At 38.4% G+C, this 15,122-nt stretch overlaps 1 protein-coding gene across 19 annotated transcripts in view; it reads left to right on the top strand.

The window, feature by feature from the left end:
- The window catches only part of TMEM62 (transmembrane protein 62), a 72,772-nt gene that overhangs the window by 29,586 nt on the left and 28,064 nt on the right, over nt 1–15,122 (top strand). For 3 of the 19 annotated variants that reach the window (XM_070582760.1, XM_070582756.1, XM_070582721.1), the window contains exons 1-4: nt 9,903–10,365; nt 10,640–10,751; nt 11,865–12,002; nt 13,872–13,917. In XM_070582760.1, the coding sequence (XP_070438861.1) occupies nt 10,186–10,365; nt 10,640–10,751; nt 11,865–12,002; nt 13,872–13,917 (476 nt within the window). In that variant the 5' untranslated portion in view covers nt 9,903–10,185. Of the gene's footprint in view, nt 1–9,879; nt 10,366–10,639; nt 10,752–11,864; nt 12,003–13,871; nt 13,918–15,122 lie in introns of those variants that run through there. The other 16 variants (XM_070582835.1, XM_070582803.1, XM_070582766.1 and 13 more) reach the window with 9 other exon arrangements.

Below are 15,122 nucleotides of genomic sequence, written 5' to 3'. Positions count from 1 at the left end.
GAAATTTTCCTCAAATTTCTGTTTTCCTAAGGAATAAAAGGAGTGCTCCTTAAAAAGCTTTAAAAATGTCTGGTACATACTGATGCACATAGCAGCATTGTTCACAATAGCCAAAAGGTGGAAACAATCCACAAGACCATTAACAGATGAATGAATAAAGAAAATGTGGTGTTTTCATAAAATGTAATATTATTCAGCCTCAAAAAGGAAGGAAGATCTAACACATGCTACAACATGGGTGAACCTTGAGGACATTAAGTGAAATAAGCCAGACAGAAAATGATAAATATTTTATGATTCCACTTATATGGGGTATTGAGAATAATCAAATTCACAGAGACAGAAAGTAGAAAAGTGGTTACCAGGGGCTTAGCGGTGGGTAGGGGAGGATGAGGAGTTTAATGGGAACAGCATTTCAATTTGGGATGTTAAAGAGTTCTGGAGATGGATGGCGGTGATGGTTGTACAACAATGTGAATGTACTTAATACCACTGAATTATACACTTGAAATGGTTAAGATGGTAAATTTTGTTGTATGTATTTTATCACAATTTTGAAAAATAATTTAAAAATCTTTACACACAAAAAACTATTTTGATTACATTACTTTAGCTCTATAGAAATGATTTCACAGAAGAATGATTTAATACTATGTTTTTGGATTTCTTTTTACATGGTTAGTATACAAAATGGTGATCTGAAGATAATTTCTACGTCTTATGTTTATGAGACCACATAGTTCAGTTTATGACTATTGATGACAATGTACATTATTTATAAAATGTCCAAGTGATACATTTTCCCTTGACTTTAGTTCTTGGAAAGTTTGCTTTCATGGTGAATTGCTGCCTGCTCTCTTTTTGAGATAATGTGAAATCTACCTTTCGCCTTTGACTGTCAGGAACTGAGAGCCACCTTTTATGCTGGTTTGTGGTGATTAGCTGTTCAAACCAGTATTTCCCTGGAGAATCATTAAACATCATCCTGTTTCTATTCACTTTGAGCACCGTGAGTGAAGCAGCTTGGTTACAATTCAGTGTCTGCAATTCAGATGGCTGGCCTTTGTGACTTTAAACCATGTTTCTCTGTCCCAAATGTCTTAACACTGTATCTGTTCCTATCTGTCACCCAGCTTCTTCTTGTATTCTGTTTCTGGAAAACGGTTCTTGTATCTTTGAGGTTCCTCCAAGGCTTCTTCAAATGCATTTTATATATGCCACATAGCTTGTGTTTTAAATCAAATCATCTCAGCCATATCTCCCAAATTTCATTTAGAGATATCCATGCAGATGTTTTCTAGTGGTGCAGTATTAGACAAAACCAAAAACTACTCATGTGGACAACGTTCTCCACACATACCCTGTAGCCCTAGTCTTTTCGTCACTAGGGTTCCAAATTTTGGCACTAACTTCTAACTATCTTTTTTTCTTCCCTCAACTATCCAATTAGATGTCAAATTCTGTAGTTTCTGTCTTTACAATTATTTTACATCTGATCCTTTCTAATCTCAGTGTCACACTCTCCCATTTTCTTTCTTCAAGCCTTTGTAATTACCCACCTCTTGGATGTCTTAGTCTGTTCTGGCTGCTAAAACAAAATATCACAGACTAGCTGGCTTGTAAACAACAGAAATTTATTTCTCACAGTTCTGGAGGCTGAAAGTCTAAGATCAAAGTGCCAGCGTGGTTGGGTTCTGGTGAAGCCCTCTTCCAGATTGCAGACTGCTGACTTCTCACTGTGTCCTCACATGGTGGAAGGGACGAGGGCTCTCTCTAGGGTCTCTTTGATAAGGGCACTAATCTCATTCATGAGGGTGGAGCCCAAAGGCCCCATCTCTAAAAGCCATCACACTGGGTATTAATATTTCAACATGAGTTTTGTAGGGACCATTCAGACCACAGCACTGGATTATTCCAATATTCTTCTAATAGTATTCTCTGCCACACCTCTCCTCTTGACCAATCCGTTCCTTATGCTGTTGCCAGATCTGTCTTCACTCTCGGCTTTTTGGAGGCTTTTCACAATGTGGCTCAAACCAAGGATCTGATCTAGTTACTACTATTCCTCAAGGCATAATCCAGGCCCAGCCAAATGGAAGTACTCACTCTCTCCTCAACATGCCGTGCATTGTCTCACCTTAATGCTTTAGTTTATGTTGTTAAGTCCTGGTGGAAAGTGCTTCTCCCCACCCTACCCTCCATCTCTGCCACTCAGGAATACTATCCATCGTTTATATGCCACCTCCATTATTAAACTTTTCCTGATGTGATCTCTTCTGGTTTTAACTTTCCTCTAACCTTTTATATCTGGTTGTCACTTATGACTAATGTCATATTCATCTTATCTTAAACTTATTTGTGAATTTCTCTTTCCTACATAAGCTTCTAAGATAATGAACTACGGCTCTTTAGCTACTAAGCATTATGTTTCTTCGTGTTTTCTGCTTAGATCGACATCTTGCCACCCCAAAATGTGTCTCTTCAACTTGAGGATTATTTTGGGCTGAAGATTCTTAAGAACAAAAGACTCAGGAAGAAACTCTGACCTTCCCCCAACTGCCTAAAATAATTTAAGATAGAAGCCCTGTTCCAAGAAGGAGCTATCACTATAGATAGCTGTAGTATAATATGAACTAGGCAGGGTAGACAGGGAGAAACCTAGCAAGGTCCATTTGATCGAAGTCCTTTGTGTCCCATTGTCTCTAGATGGCCCAACAAACATTTGTTTACCAAACATTAACTCTTTCTGTCTTCCTGTAAATTGCCTCCCTTCCCTTTGAAGGCCCAGACCCCTGCCCCCTTCTCCTTAGTCCAGAATGAGATATATACCTCATTTTTGCCTTACAGTCTGGAATTTTTCATGCACATGTGAATTCCCCATGCCCATGTATTAAACTGTTTTTGATTTTTCTCCTGTTAACCTGCCTTATGTCATTTTAAATATTGGACCAGACATAAGAACCAAGAGGGAAAGGGGGAAATTTTTCCCTCCCCTAAAGTTTTGGCATAGTCAACAGGATACTCATTAGTTGACAAGATCTTCTCTGGCTGCAAAAAACTGCCTTCTCTGGCTGGAAGAACTGCTTTCTCTCGAAAACTACTGCAGATAAAAAGATCCTGGGTCGTCTGACAAAGGCCAGGAAGGGGTAAGCTTTCTTGCCTCAGCAGCCTCCTGGGATCTCTGTCTGCTGGATCTGATGGAAGCAAGTGATGAGAATTTATTTTTTCTCTTTCTTTCTAAATTTAGATTAGCAGGAGAAAATATTTGTGAAATTAGTTTCTTGGGCAAAAGTGACTCTAGTAAAGATTTGGGGTGAGTACTCTTGATTTTGTTGATTCTTTCCTTCCCAAAATGATCTTTTATCTGCACCAGTCAGAGGATGCATATGCATCTGCAGGACAGCAAAGTAGGCTGTGGATCGAGTTTGGGTTGCTATTAAGATCCTACTCATCAATGGCTAGAGGTTGGATCCTTTGAATTGGAAAAACTTATAAATTGAAAAAAAGCATTTTTAGAGAGCTCTTACATTGGTATAATGGCTAGTCATTAAGACTCTCTTAATAAGCTGGAAAGACGGAAATTAGAACAAAAATCAAAGTCCACTCAGACTCCTTCCTATTGGACTTCAGACATTGGCAGATATTATAAAAGTCAGGACATTGGAAGTACAATCGTACAGCACCCAAGAAGAAAAAGGAAAAACATAGTATATAACAACTAGGCTTAGGGACTCCCTAACAAGATGAAAGACCAAAAATTTAGACTTAAAACAAAAATCCAATGTAAAAGCCCTGTCTTAAAATCCAACCCCACCTGCCTGTTTTAGCTTCCCTTTTTCTTATGAGATTTACAGAGAGCACTTCAGCCTAATCTCTAAGAGTATATAGGTTGCTCATATGAATCCTGAAAGTCAGAAAGTGAATTTAGCAGAAGCACCTAGGACAGGCAGTAAAGCTCACTTCACTGAACCATACAATTAGGCTTTGCCAGCTTCCAGCCTTCCTATGTAATGTCCTTTGTGGGTATGTCCTAGAACTCCCTCCCGAGGAATTCATGTCCCTGGATAAAAGCCCTTTTACCTCCACTCAATGGCCATTCTGTATTGCCCAGTTAAGAAAAATAAAATTTCACATTGTCCCTTCCTTTCCAAGTCCAGACCCATTGGTTTTGACCTTTTCTCTCCCAGGGACAACTATTACCTTCTTACTTGTCTCTTTTTGTGTCCTAAGGGCTTGGCTTAGCTTTCTGCCTGCCTGGGACGTGAGGCTATCAGTTCTTTCTTTGGCTATCTTTGGGAGTGACTCTGGATCTTGAGAAGGTAATAACCTTTGAGGATGCCTTTTGGGTCCATGGAGCTGTGGAATACAGCCAGAGATATTTACTGTTTGTCCTGGCTGAAAACTGGCAAGATATTTGTAAGAGGTTTTTAGGAGCTCTATGATAAAAAATTGGCCAAATTGGAAGCTGATTGGAATCTTTTTATAAGCCTTCTTCCCTAAGTTAAGATAAAACTATGTACTATGTAAACTATGAAAGAAGCTTTTGGAGATGCAGACTACTATGGAAGCATCCTTGCCTGAAAATCTAATTTAAGGAAAATTTTTAAATGGAGGCTATAAGATCTCTGTTTGCATCTGTCTGTGTGTTTGTGTGTGTGTTCATATACATATGTTGTAAATATATTTTTGTTCCTCCAGATGGTATTATCAAGACTAGTTTATAAGTGAGTTCTGTTTGATTGTTTTAAAAACAAACAAGTGCTATATAAATTGAGTATACTTTCAAAAATATAACAGAAACTAACCCAAATGAATCTCAGGATCACGTGATCTAGGAAAATATTTGGTATTATAGCTAATTTAAGTTTGTTGGGTTAATTAAAATAGGCATGTCTTTAGATTTATCAGCATTAAAAATAAAACTTTTGTTCTACCTAGGTTTACTAAAGGTCAAACAAATTCATTCTATCTCTGTTACAAAATTTGGCAGCAAAAAAAATTGATGACTGATTTTGTCTAATGTCTCATGAAGTTTTGTGGGTAATCTAAACGTAATTGTTGGGAGCAAATGATTTAGATATATGTAAATGAGATAAGAGTTTATAGACAAACTTTTTAGCAATAATTATATTTTATAGCATGTGTACTTAAAATAGCTTCCACAATCTTTTTGGTAACTTGAAATTTTAGAATTCTGCTCAGTTAAATTAAATGATGGAAAATTCATTGAATATCTAGATCATTTCCAGATAAGATAAAACATTAGACGTTAATTACTAAACACAGCTTCATCTACTTTTGTCTTCTTATTACAGAGACACCAAAGATATTTGGGTCTTTTAGTGAAGATGTCTTGTGCTTTATTGAAAGATTGAACTATGAAGTAGCATATGTTTCTAGAAATTATGAAAAGTATTTATATTTGCCAAGCCGCAGAATGCTAATGTAAAAGACAGTTTATTATTGTTTACATGTTTATTTATCACTAAAAATTAAAGTTTATAAGGGCTAAAAATTCTAATTAATATATGTAATTAAAACTTAAAATAATAATGAAAATATCTTAATATCAAAGGAAATAAAATGTGTTTTCAGTAAAAAAAAAGGAATGGAAATGCATTTTGTTAAAAAAAAAAAAGAGAGGGAAAACATAGAACAAAATCTGAATGTAAAAAAGGAAGTTATAGAAGGTTTGTGAAAAAGGAACCTTGAGAAAAGAGTTTTATGCATGGTCCAGCTGGCTAAGATTGGAATGAATTAATTAAGTAAATGAGTTTTAATATCAAAAGTAAGCTAGTGCAAAATTAGAATTTGGTTTTCTCTCTGTTAAAAGGAAAGTTTTCTTGAACTGTAGTCTGCTCTTGATAAAGAGATTGTGGAAGGTTTTTCTTTACTTTTAAGTAGTCTGCCGAAAAAGCAGGGATTTTGTTTCTATCAAAATAATTTCCTATGCTTGAAAACCTAAGATCTCTCTATTACGAGAGCTAAGGTTTGTTTTTCAACTGTTTTAACTTTCTATGTTTGCCTTTAGCATCTTCTGTTGTCACTCTGGTTAAACAGGTAGTTAAGTTTGTTTCGTATTGATCTGTGATCCTATTTAGTTAAGCATCCAAACCTTTGATATCTTTAACAAACTTCCCCAAGTCAAATTCTAAAAATGAAGTCTTGGTGCTGGCCCACTGGCGCAGTGGTTAAGTTTGCTCTCTCCACTTTGGCAGCCCGGGGTTTGCCAGTTTGGATCCCGGGCACAAACCTATGCACCACTTATCAAACCATGCTGTGGCAGGTGTCCCACATATAAATCAGAGAAAGAGGGGCACAGATGTTAGCTCAGGGCCAATCTTCCTCAGCAAAAAGAGGAGAATTGGTGGTGGATGTTAGCTCAGGGCTAATCGCCCTTGGAAAAAAAAAATGAAGTCTTTTTGACCTGGAAGAAACTTTGGGAATTTTCCAGAGGGCTCCTGGAACATTTCAAAGTATTGTTAAACTAATTAGGCTTGTTTGGTTTGTTAAATTGCATGGGAAGCATTGTCACATAAGTGATGATAAACTTTCTTAAGTTATAGTGTATGGGTGAATGTTATTAATATGTTTCTAAAAATTGTATGAAATTTCTAAAAATCAAATAAGTCCTGGTATAATTTTATCAGTCATATTTCTATATTAAGTGTTGTACATTTCTTAAAATGTTGTATCTCACAGAAATAACCAGATGTCCTTGTCAACTGCATTGTAATCAGATCTATAAACATGTCACTTTAAGTCTTTTGTCATTTACAGACAGTTGTTTTACTCTGATGCTTTTGCAAATGTTTCATCTTTAAAGGGATTCATGGAAAGGACTCTGACATTTACTCTAGAATACAGGTTTCTGATAAACTTTCAGATCATAAAACTGAGCTGGGTAAGAAATTACAGAACTGTAACAGAGAGACTGATGGCTTCATAAAACTGCTAACAAAAGATCAAGAATTGATTACATGGATCTGAATGAACTGATGAGGATGATTATAATTTTTATGAATTTTTGTTTGAAACATTGATGATTTTTTAAACCTTTTTGTCATTTCTTCTAAGCAACCTATAATTCACAGCAATTCAGTAAATTACACCTTTGTAAGGAGAACTGAAACATTTATCTTTTTCTCCTTACCTGATCCCTCCAGAATTGGGAAACTCATACTGAGTGAGTATTCTTATTTTCATGGCAATATAGTTATTTACATAAGTTCAATAAGAATCTGTTCTCCTTATAATAGGACACAATTGGAAACATTGATTATATTACCAAGGCTTTGACTGGAATGTCATATTTGAGAGACGTGCATAGACTCAGATATAACTAGACAGCTTTAAGGAACTGAGGTACTTTATGGAGCCAAGTTAAGCCCCGTGGAAAAACAGCCTGATATCTTGCTTTCAGGGTTCTCAGCAGCCTATCCAGGTGAGTAAAGAAGGTCACTTCCTGGGAGGCGGAAAAACCTCAGGATATTTTAGGCACCTCAAGAAGAGAGGAATTCATTCAAATTTATTGATATTGCAGGCAGAGTCTGATGACAAGTCCTTGGCATGTCTTTCTCAGTTTTGAGAGGCTTTCAAAGTGCAATCTGAGATTTCTTATGAAAAGTGCCAGCAAAGCAGATTTAAAAGAGCCTCTATGACCAATCACTATTCTTGCTGTATTTATGTGAACAAACAGACCAAGTTTATTGAGTCTAGAATTATTTTGCAAACAGATTAGTCTTAATTTGGCTATCTTTGGTAGAAATGAGGGTGATTCTAGAAAGAAAGATTATGTTTTGATAGAAATTATACTACACACTTGTGGATATTAGATTCCGGTTCTATTAATTGTCTCTGGGGTTTTGTTTTCCACCTGTAAACTGGACTAGATCATGAATTCTTTTCGTTTCCTCAAATATTTGGTTACAATTCTCCAAACTAATGCTTTCCAATTTCTCTCCCACTTTTGAATTGGAATCTTTAAGAACTAAAGCTGCCCTTTTCTTGAAGCCCTGCAAACTGAACAACTTGATATAAACTTAAGGGAGATCATCACAATAGCCCACGTTTGACAATTTTCATGCCTATTGCTGTGTAAGCCACTCAGAATGTTATTTAAACACCTGATGACATCATCAGAGACATTTCCAAATGCAAAAGATGCTTCAACTCTGACATCTAGAAATCTTCTTGACTGGCTGCCCCCTGGGCTCAGAAACTGGTTTATAATTTGCTCCAATCACTAACTGTTGTTTTTCTTTTGTTTCCATACAAATGCCTCTTATTAAATATCTGATTTCTTGCTTACACAATATTTTGGAGCCTTTGGGAGCCCACCTGCATCACCACGTCCTGAAATGAATTTAACTGGACTGACCTATTGTCAGGACTAAGACTGCTTCAATGAGATAGAGCAATCTATTAACTTAGCTCCTGGCTTGTTTGAAGTTCAAAGGTGGAACTAAAGGGGAACAAAATTGGCCACCTAAAAATGTGTCTCTTTGAGGATTATTTGGGGCTGATTTTGGTTTTTTTGGGTTTTTTTTTGGTGAGGAAGGTTGGCCCTAAGTTAACATCTTTTGCCAATCTTCTTCCTTTTGCTTAGGAGGATTGTCACTGAGCTAACATCTGTACCAATCTTCCTCTATTTTGTGTGTGGGACACTGCCATAGCATGGCTTGATAATCGGTGTACGGGTCTGCACCCAGGATCCAAACCCGTGAACCCCAGGCTGCCAAAGCAGAGCATGCAAACTTAACCACTATGCCACCAGGCTGACCCAAAGGGCTGATTATTTTTAAGAACTAAACGCTGAGGAAGAAACTCTGACCTTCTCCTTAATTGCCTAAAAGCACATAAGATAGAAGGCCTGTTCCAGGAAGGAGCTATCACCACAGATTACTATAGTATAATATGAACTAGGCGTGGTAGATAGGGAGAAACCTAGCAACGTCCATTTGGTCAAAGTCCTCTCTGTGTCCCATTGTCTCTAGATGGCCCACCAAACATTTGTTTACCAAACATTAGCTCTTTCCATCTTCCTGTAAATTCCCTCCTTTCCTTTTGAAGGCCCAGACCCATGCTGCCTTCTCCTTAGTCCAGAATGCCTGACAGTCTTTGGAATTTTTCATGCATATGTGAACTCCCCATGCTCATGTATTAAACTTTGATTTTCTCTTGTTGGCTATTGGACCAGCCATAAGAACCAAGAGAGGAAAGGGGGGATTTCTCCCTCCCCCACACGTTCCAAAGGTACTCAAAAAGTATTTCATGAGTTGAAATTTGCAAAACTCCAATGCTGGCAACATATCTCAAGAAAATAACTCAAGGGGTTAAGAAAAGGACGCTGTTTGTAAAACGCTATTTTTATGTAAACATAAAATGTTTACTCAGAACAGCAATCCGTTTATTCAGAATGTTTAGTCAAAACATGTTTATTCAAAAATGTTTATTCAGAACATTCAGAACATGATAAACAATCCACATGTTCAATAAGGGAATGGCTAGATAAACTAAGGGCAGGGCCAGAATCTAATTCTTCTCTTTCGCCTGGCCCATAGAAAGTATTTAAAATTTATTAAGAGAATGGTATACCACTGTACTGGAATATTACGTAACCAAGTGCATGTGAAATCAGTTTTAGGAGAAAATAACTTTCACAAAACATACTATTACATTTATAAATAACCTATGGAAGCACGTTGTTAATAATCAGAAGGGCCAGAGAAAAGCCCCCTGTCACATTTCTACAGCAATTTAAAAGGTGTCCTCATCCATACTTTGTCATAACAACCCCGTTAAGGACGCGCGGGAAGTATTATTAACTCGGTTTGACAGGTGAGGAATCCAACCCAGCGAGCTCAGGATTGATCGACTAAGGCGGAGTCAGGACTCCAGCCCCCGCCTCCCGGACCGGGGCTGCCTTGGCAACCGTGATTGGCGCAGGGGCTCCGGGTTTCCTTTCCTTCGCCCTCATTACACTTGCAAACCCAGCCCAGGGCGGCGGGTAGGCGGGCGGCGAGGGGGAAGTACGCGGCGAGGCGCAGGAGCCGGAGGCGGCGGACGGCGCGGCGCCGTAAGGCCCGCGACCATAGAGTCCGGAAGTGCGGCCAGAGCAGCTGCCCGCGGGGCTGCCGCCAGGGCACCACTGAGGACCGCGAGGGCCGTGCCCCGGCGGGCTGGATGGCCGCGCTGCTGGCCGTCAAGGTGGTGGCGGGGCTGGCGGCTGCGGCCCTCGCGGCAGTGCTCTTGGAGCACTACGGCCTGGTCGGTCCGCCCTCGCCGTTACCCCAGCTCCGCGCCCCCCGGAGTCCGCACCCCGCGCCGGGCCCCGGATCCCGCAACATCTTCTGGGGTCTGCAGGTGATGCAGCGGTAGCCGAGTGGTGGGGGTGGGTGCACAGCTGCCACGACGCCACAAGACGCGGGCAGTTTTCGCGGGGCCGCCGCTGGTGCCTGTTAGGGCCCCACACTCGGTCTGGGAGGCTCGATCCTTTACTGGGGGGGTGGAGGGGTGGGTTCCTGGATGCGCTGCATCTTTGCCTTTTTCTTCTGCCTCGAGAGAGCGCCTGGGTCGCCTGTGCCCGTGCTGCCTCTTTCTGACTCAGATATCTCTGTTTAATACCTGCTTTCGGCAGATATCCGACATTCACCTGAGCAGGTTTCGCGATCCAGGCAGAGCTGTAGACTTAGAGAAGTTCTGTTCTGAAACTATTGACATCATTCAACCAGCTCTCGTCCTAGCAACAGGTAGGGAGGATTGCCGTGCTGTCCTGTTGTTCTGTGGTCCCGATGGTAGAATGCCAGCCAGGGCTCCAGCTTTTCACCTTGGGGACATTGGGAACACTATAGCCACAGCCCCGGATGAGTCCTAGAGGCGACGGGACATTATAATTCCTTTTGCCTATGCATAACTGAGTCAAGATCCAGGCTAAAGCTAGTAAGATTTTGCCAAAGCGGTAGAAGCAAGGCTCACGATTCTCAAGTTAGTGTGTTGTCTGCTATGTATCTGTTTTTTGTTGTTGTTGCAATTTGGATTTGAGAGAATTCGGAAAATCTCTTTAACCACAATCAAAAGTTCTCTTCGTTTACTAACTTTTCCATTTTCTTTACAGTATTAGTCTTATATTGTCAATTGTTTGAGGCTTCAAGTGACTTAGAGCACTTTTTCTTCATCCTTTGGTACTTCCGTTTCTTGGATTCCCTTAGAGTCTTCAAACCCCTAACCATTTGCTCCCAAACTCTGTTGGAGCAGAAGAAGCTAAAGGAGCAACTATCTTGTCTACTGGGGGATTCATCTCCCACCCACTTATTGAAACACCTCTGCTGATCCGATGAAGTATCAGTCTTCATTTTATGGAAGACCTCAATTTCAAGTGTCTGTTAGTGTCCTAGAAATTTTGGTGTATTATTGTCCAGACTGCACCTTCCAGATTGCTACTTGCTGTAAAAATAATGCTTGGTCAAATCACATACCCTGATTTTGAATGTGGAAAATATGGTCATAGATATTAGGCACGCTGCCCAGATCGTTGGCATTTCTTATAAAGAGTGTTCATGTTATCAGTCTTATGATGCATTTTGTACTACTCTCTTTAAACATATAGTTTTTTGCAACCCATTTCTAATATCACTGGAGGTTAAGTAGGCACTTGCTAACCTATAAGAAACAAATAAAGCCCTTGCTGAGAAAGTCTTATTTTAGATGGCTTGCTTTGGACATAGATGGACTCCTAAGTGGTTATGCTTATACATGTTAATTACTTTTAAGTATCTTTGTTCCTTCATTGTGGATTTTTTAAAATATTTGAACCACCTGGGGTTTATTTTGCATTGTGATTTAATTCCTATGTAAATCTACAGGAGACCTGACAGATGCCAAAACAAAGCAAAACTGGGGATCCAGGCAGCATGAGGTAGAATGGCAAACTTACCAGAGTATTCTGAAGAAGACAAGGGTCATGGAGAAAACCAAGTGGCTCGATGTCAAGGGAAATCATGGTAAGAGTCAAGACTCAGATATAATTAAGACTAGATTGTTTTTTCCTTTAGGAGCCTAGATTCTCCGATTTAGATTATAAAGTTATAAAATGGGACATTGTAATATAGGTTTAGGTACAGTGAAGGCCACAACTCTGAAATACAAGTATAATATGTGATTTTAAAACTTCAGATGTCCCTGTTAGCCTTTGAGGGGAAAGTTGGTATGGGCCTTTCTTTACATGGAAGAAAAGCTGCTAGCAAAAGCTATGCAGGGGGATGATTACAAATGTATAATTCTACTAAATGAAAGAAGCCAAGCTCCTAAGTCTCCATACCGTATGATTCCATTTATATGACATTCAAGAAAAGGCAAAACTATAGACAACAGATTGTGGTTGCCAGGGGTTGAGGATGGAAGGAGAGGTTGACTACAAAGAAGCATCATGAGAGAATTTTGGGGGATGATGGAACTGTTGTATATCTTGATTGTGGTGGTAGATACAGGACTGTGCATTTGTCGAAATCCAAAGAACTGTACATCACAAAGATTGAATTTTACTGTATATACATTTAAAAATCAAAATTGCAAATAAATCCCCATATGCTTGGGCAGAGAGATGGGTAATCCCTTTCTGTTTTTTAGATTCTCGTTGTGTTAGTAAGGAGATGAACTCTTCTCCAAAAGAGTGCTGATAGTAGGTTTGTTTGTTTTATAAATGTTGACTTTCATATTGGTTAAGTACTTCATTTGTCTGCCTCATTTGATTATTCATTGCTAATAACTACCTAGTTATATATTTTTTAAAAGCTATCATTTTAAACAGATAATCTACATAGTGAAAGGCACAGCTATTGGTTTGATCGGAAAATGCCCTTTTTATAAATAGTTCTTACAAAGCAACTAGGAATTATAAATTAAAAATAGCTTATCTGGCTTACAACTTTCTCTGGTATATTGACATTTCCCCTTTTTCCTGATCCTAATTAGTGGTACAGGTAGAATTCTTTTGCAATAAAGCAAATTGGTATATATTAAAAAAAGTTTTCCAAGCCAAGCTACTAACTTAATTCAAGTAAGAAATATCAAACAGACTCTTGTGATTAAATTATTTGGATAGTCCTTTGGAGTTCATAATAATCTGACTTGTATCGGCATAAATGCTTATGGTATATGCTTATATATATGTTCATATATTGCATTAAGATAGGAGAGGAAACAAATTTTTATTAAGATTTAACTATAACAGACTTGTACTCTTACTTAGCAAGAGGATTACATACATGACAATATTTCTCTTGGCCTAAACTGGACTTACAGCCTATTCTCTAAGGTTATTAGAAATGTAGTGGATTCCTGAAAGTCAAAGCTGAGAATCAATTTTAGCTATTGCAACCAGGCAATCAAGCTCTGTATTTCCAGTTAAATAGTCTATGACATCCTTAACTCCTTACCATTATGTAACTCCTTTACTGAATCTTTTTTAAGATTTAAGAAAAGAGGAATTTTGGTCCTGTTCTCCAAGTGATCTGCTGTTTAGAAGCACTCAGCCTGGATCCACATATCAGGCATAAATCCAGTCCTTGCTGCCTTCCAGAATCACATGATTAAAACAGCAGCAAGAATGGTGCAATCTTATAACTTCAAATTGATTTATATTGAACAGTACATAATTCAAAGTGCTTATTATTCTCCAGTATACTAGGTACCTTAAATAAGTTTCCGGATAATCTGAATTGTATTATCAAGTTTTAAAAATTATCAATCTAATTGTTGGGATTCTACCACATAAAGTGTTATTGAAAGAACTGTCGTTTTTCTTTAGTCATTAACATGTTTGCGTTTTTCTTTTTAATATAGATGATGTTTGCTCTTTTCTTTTTGATTAGATACATTCAACATTCCAAGTCTGGAGAGTGTTGAGAATTATTACAGGTACTGTAGTGAACAAAAGACAGACCTCAATGTGTTACCTTCAATGAATGGGTGAAAACATTTTTTTTTTCTTTAAAGATTTTTTATTTTTCCTTTTTCTCCCCAAAGCCCCCCGGTACATAGTTGTATATTCTTCGTTGTGGGTCCTTCTAGTTGTGGCATGTGGGACGCTGCCTCAGCGTGGTTTGATGAGCAGTGCCATGTCCGCGCCCAGGTTTCGAACCAACGAAACACTGGGCCGCCTGCAGCGGAGCGCGCGAACTTAACCACTCAGCCACGGGGCCAGCCCCTGAAAACATTTTTTAACAGATAAAATTTCTATGTAAAGAACCTCTGGTAATTTAGAAAAGGAGACTGTGTGTGTGTGTGTGTGTGACAGATTCAGTTTTTTTGTTTGTTTGTTTCAGGACTTTTTCTTTAATTTTCTATGTCATATACCTTAATACTTTTTGTTTGCCCAAGGTACTTTTAATATTCCACACAGACTTTTTTTTTTGCCATTGATACATAGTAGAAGTCATTTATTTTTTAATTTAGATATAATAGACATAGAGCATTATATAATTTCAGGTGTACACTGTAATAACTTGGTGTTTTTATATATTGCAAAATGATCACCACAATAAGTCTAGTTAACATCCATCACCACACATAGTTATAAATTTTTTTTTCTTGTGATGAAACTTTTAAGATCTATTCTCTTAGCAACTACAAATATACAATACAGTATTGTTAACTGTAGTCACCATGCTGTACATCAGAAGTCATTTAGATCAGAGCTTGTCAACGAGAGTACTGTGGGTTTTAGGGTTGCTGAGATACTGCTCCTCTCAGCCTCTGGGGTGGCTGAAGAGCCTAGCTGATCACCCCTGGCTGCTTTATCTTTTCATCCCAGTGTGTCACAGAAATATTAAAATTTTCTTTATGTGCCATGAATGTGAAAAAGGCTGTGACTGTGAAAGGATCTTTGTTAGGAAACCAATTCTCTAGTTTCAGTGTGTTAGGATTCTTCTTTGGTTGTAATTTCACTTTCAGTTGCAGGGTATTCAGTAGCTTTGTTCCGCATTGTCAATCAAGTAGCAAGTATTTATTGAGAGCCCATCATTAGATAGTATCAGATATAAGAGCTAATCTTAAAAAATATGGCCTCTAACTTCAAAGAAGTCTAGTTAAGGGAGATAAAAATCGTTTAGGGAACAATTAGA

The sequence above is a fragment of the Equus przewalskii genome, chromosome 1 (genome assembly GCF_037783145.1).
Source record: "Equus przewalskii isolate Varuska chromosome 1, EquPr2, whole genome shotgun sequence".
NCBI classification, from domain to species: Eukaryota; Metazoa; Chordata; class Mammalia; order Perissodactyla; family Equidae; genus Equus; species Equus przewalskii.
The sequence above is the reverse complement of the archived record's forward strand: the minus strand, read 5'-3'. Positions and strand labels throughout refer to the sequence as shown.